Source organism: Sinocyclocheilus rhinocerous, unplaced genomic scaffold (assembly GCF_001515625.1).
Source record: "Sinocyclocheilus rhinocerous isolate Xijiao unplaced genomic scaffold, SAMN03320098_v1.1 scaffold18967, whole genome shotgun sequence".
In the NCBI taxonomy this organism is placed as follows: domain Eukaryota; kingdom Metazoa; phylum Chordata; class Actinopteri; order Cypriniformes; family Cyprinidae; genus Sinocyclocheilus; species Sinocyclocheilus rhinocerous.
In genome coordinates this window covers 1-4,589 of record NW_015632302.1, presented here as the reverse complement: position 1 = coordinate 4,589, position 4,589 = coordinate 1, and the positions used below count along the sequence as shown (strand labels likewise).

At 36.2% G+C, this 4,589-nt stretch overlaps 1 protein-coding gene across 1 annotated transcript; it reads left to right on the top strand.

Moving 5' to 3' along the window:
* Window positions 1-127: 127 nt before the first annotated feature.
* Window positions 128-3,901, top strand: LOC107742236 (NACHT, LRR and PYD domains-containing protein 4E-like; the record flags this gene model as incomplete). The annotated part of the gene is made up of 7 exons (XM_016555129.1): window positions 128-252; window positions 450-554; window positions 1,042-1,126; window positions 1,303-1,389; window positions 1,437-1,560; window positions 1,791-3,291; window positions 3,731-3,901. Coding segments are annotated over exons 1-7 (2,198 nt in total), but the record flags the coding sequence as incomplete, so codon positions are not given.
* Window positions 3,902-4,589: the final 688 nt, after the last annotated feature.

The window sequence follows — 4,589 nt, the reverse complement described above, 5'->3', positions numbered from 1 at the left end:
TGGTCTTGAAGTATGATGTAGATGAATTTGATTTCGATTAGTTGGTTTTTGCTACCTCTGATATAATGAGAGGGCCACATTAGAAGTGTATGCGCTGAGAAAGTGAATGATGCTGAAGCTGTAAATAATGAAAGGATGGGTGAGTGTTGAAGCTGGGCTCAGTGCCACTATTGCTAGGGAAGATATAAATGAAGAAGGTGAGAGAAGTGAGACGACTGAGACTGAGGAGAATGTAGCTGAATGTGGCACAATGTTAGAAATGAAGCTTGTGTGTTACATGAGGATGCTACTGCTGTTACAGAAGAGAGCTTGGACTCTACTGTGATGGAAGGGGACTTATACTTTTCTCTTTTTGGATTAAGGTATATATTGTAGTTTCTTTTTAGAATTTATGAAATTGATTTTATTAAAGTTTTAAAAAGCTCTCTCTCTCTTCTTTGTGTCATTAGTGTAAGATCAGGCTCACATGTTTCCAGCTCTGTGTCTGTGAAGAGTGACCGCTCAAAAGATAAACCACCAAGATTCAGTGAGGAAACACCATCAGCTACTGAAAGGTATTTCATGTGTTTTGTATTATATGTCACTACCTAATTTCTCCACTGGGATATTTGAGATAGAAATTAACTAAATAAAACAAATCACAGATCATAATATCTGCTTTCCTTTTTATTGAATTCGATCTAGAGCTTCTTTCCAGGAATACAATTACACCAGCAGCAACAATGAGGCATAAATTCACCACATAGACATGAATATGTCCTTCCATCTGTTTAATTACCATTTGCAGCATTAAACCATTTCAAACGAGACTGAAGAACTCCTGTAATACTGTTTTTTTTCTGCATCATTAGTTCTCTCCTTATAGGACAGAAAAACTTAAATTTGTACTTCAATAGAACCTTCTCTTTAACAGCATTAACTTATAGCTGCAGCATTAACAGCTTATGCTTGCTCTTTGTGTTGGATCAAAAAAAAACATAGCAAGAGATTTCTCTAATATTTTGCCTTAACTGCATTTCATTTTATTCACCATTTTAACAGTCTGCAATATGAGACATTAGATTCAGACGACCAGATTAACAGGAACCACAAGAATTTCACAGACAAACTCCTAGAAATCTTCCAGGTTGGAAAATATTTTCATAAATGTTTATATTTATAACAAACAAATTTGTTACTGGGCAATGTTTCTTGTTTCTTTTACAAATATTTGTAATTAATGATTAGATAATTTGGACCAAATGAATGTGGATTTGGTTTAATTTTGTTCTTTTGTCTCTGTTTTTTGTTCTTTGTTTGTAGGATCTTGAGAAGAAAATAATCACATTTCTAAAAAATGAGCTGGAAATGTTTAAGAAAATATTACAAAAAGAGAACGCGCAATACTTTGTGAAAAGAAAGAACTGGAAAAGTTTAAGAAAATATTACAAAAAGAGGACTTACAATACTTTGTGAAGGAGTTTAATGAGAACAGATGCAGTAACAAAGAAGCAGCTCTTGATCTCACGCTCTGCTTCCTGAGAGAGATGAAGCAAGATGAAGCTGCTGATACTCTAGAAGGTAAGAGACTCTGTTCACTGCTTCCAGCGCTGTGTCAGTCTGTTTTCTCTTTCACAATCACTGTTATGATTCAGAGGAAGATCGTTTGCTGTTCATATGCCTCTCATATTATGTGTTGATAACCTGCCCTGTCTCTTCCAATGACAGACTTCCTTTAGACTTCCACATTCTGTTCTGTAGATAACAAACCCAGAGACTAAACTATCTGTATATTTTATTCCTGTGTTTAGATGAGCTGTTCTTCATTCATCAGCTAAAATATAGCCTAAAGAAGAAGTATCAATGTGTGTTTGAAGGAATTGCAAAGCACGGTGACTCTACACTTCTGAAGAACATCTACACAGATCTCTATATCACTCAGGGTTGTAGTGAACAGGTCAATACTGAACATGAGGTGAGACAGATTGAAGTTGCTTCCAGACGTCATGAATCACAGGAGATACAGGTTGAGTGCAAAAATGTGTTTGAAGCACCTGAACAAGACAAGCAGATCAGAACTGTACTGACAAAAGGAGTTGCTGGCATCGGAAAATCAGTCTCTGTGCAGAAGTTTGTTCTGGATTGGGCCGAAGGAAAAGAAAATCAAGATATCAGCTTCATATTTCCTCTTCCATTCAGAGAGATGAACTTAAAGGAGCAAGAAAAACTAAGTTTGATGGACCTTATAACTCAGTTTTTCCCAGAGACAAAAGGACTGAAGCTTACAAGAAGAAATCAATTCAAAGTCCTGTTCATTCTTGATGGATTGGATGAATGTCGACTTCCTGTAAACTTTGAGGATAATGAGACGTGGTCTGATGTTTCATCACCAGCCTCTCTGGATGTTCTCCTAACGAACCTCATCAAGGGAAATCTGCTTCCTTCTGCTCTCATCTGGATCACCAGCAGACCAGCAGCTGCCAGTAAGATTCCTCCTGACTGTATCGACCGGCTGACAGAGATACGAGGATTCAATGATGCACAAAAGGAGGAGTACTTCAGAAAAAGATTAATGGATGAGAATCTGGCCAAAGAAATCATTGCTCATGTTAAACAATCAAAGAGTCTCTTTATCATGTGCCACATCCCAGTCTTCTGCTGGATTTCAGCCACTGTTCTCCAGAACATTTTAGAGGAGAAAAGAAATAATGTTGTGAAAAACAATCAGGCTGATGATGCCTCCAAAACACTGCAGGAGTCAAATACTGAAGACACTCCTAAGACTCTGACACAAATGTACACACACTTTCTCAGATTTCAGATCCAGCAGAGCAGACGAAAGTATGATGGAGAATACACACCAGATGTTTCCTGGGATAAAGATGCCATCTTTTCACTGGGGAAACTGGCATTTGATCAGCTGGAAAGAAACAATGTGATCTTCTATGACACAGATCTGGAAGCCTGTGGTATTGACGTCTGTAAGGCATCAGTGTACTCAGGCATGTGTACCCAGATCTTTAAGGAGGAAACAGGGATCGTTCTTGGTACCATGTACTGCTTCGTTCACTTGAGCATTCAAGAGTTTATTGCAGCCCTTTATGCACATCTGTTTCTAGACATCAACAAGAAATATGTGTTTGATCAAGACTCTACAGAACAGGAAAACAAAAGTGAATCCATGATTGATTTGCTCAAGACTGCAGTGGACAAGGCACTAGAGAGTGATAATGGACACCTGGATCTTTTTCTTCGATTCCTCCTTGGTTTGTCACTCCAGTCCAATCAGAGACTCTTACAGGGTCTGTTGACGCAGATTTCTCTTTTCAGCAAAACAAGCTGTTTAGTTAGCTGCAGAAGAAGCACATCATGTTATTATAAAACATATTGTTTCATAGTTATTTCTACTCTAATATGCAGTTCAACTTCTTAAACGTCTGCTATAAAGGAGATATACTCTTGCATAACCTCAATGCATAAATGATTAACCTTCAGATTCTCCACCTCAAGACACTCATCAAGATAATAGAGCAGCACTTTTAAATGTATAACTCATTGCCATTAATTATATAAACCTAAGTTTTATTCAAGCATGCTATTTTGTTTTATCTTGGAAATTTGAATCAATACAATTCTAATATATATGCAGTATATTTACTGTTCGTGTAAAAATAATTGATATAAATTTATTTTGTTTTTTAGCAAATGTATTACATGTATCTAACTCTGATTTGATGTATTTCTCTTGCAGGCTAAATGATTGTGACATAACAGACAAAAGCTGTCCAGCTCTCTCTACAGTTCTTGGATCAGATACCAGTCTGAAAGAGCTGAATATGAACAATAATAATCTGCAGGATTCAGGAGTGAAGCTGCTCTGCACTGGACTGAAGAATATAAATTGCAAATTAGAGATACTGAGGTAAGTTTTGTGACAATCCCTAGTGTTTGGTTAGATTTCAAATCCATCTGTTAACATGGACCTAGATAATTTGCTACAGAATACAGGATAACAGGGTTACATAGCAAAGTTTTTTTGTTTTTTTATATAAAAATATACTTGTTTTTAGTATATAAATTATATACTAAATAAAAAGAAAACGAACAGAATAGAAAAAGAATAGAGCAAGCTATTGTTAGAGGCCTTTTTTTCTTTTTGTTAATTGTATAATAAATAAAAAGAAAAGAGAAATAGAATACAAGCTATTGTTTTTTTTATTTATTTTAGGGCTGGGCAAGTTAATGCGCTATCACACTAACTCATTAAAGGGGTCATGTGACGTTACTAAAAAGAACATTATTTTGTGTATTTGGTGTAATGCAATGTGTTTATGTGGTTTAAATGATGCAATTTCAAATTTTCCTTTCTCTTTGGAGTGTTACAAGCTGCATATGATGCGATTTCAAGTTTTCCTTTCTCTTTGGAGTGTTACAAGCTGTTCGTGCAAAGATAAGATCCCTAAAGTTGCAAAGACTAAAGTCTCAAACCCAAAGAGATATTCTTTATAAAAGTTAAGACTCGACCACGCCTACCTAAAACGCCTCTTTTAAACACGCCCACACATGTCTACGTCACTGTGGGACGATTTGCATAACCCAAATGTTCACGC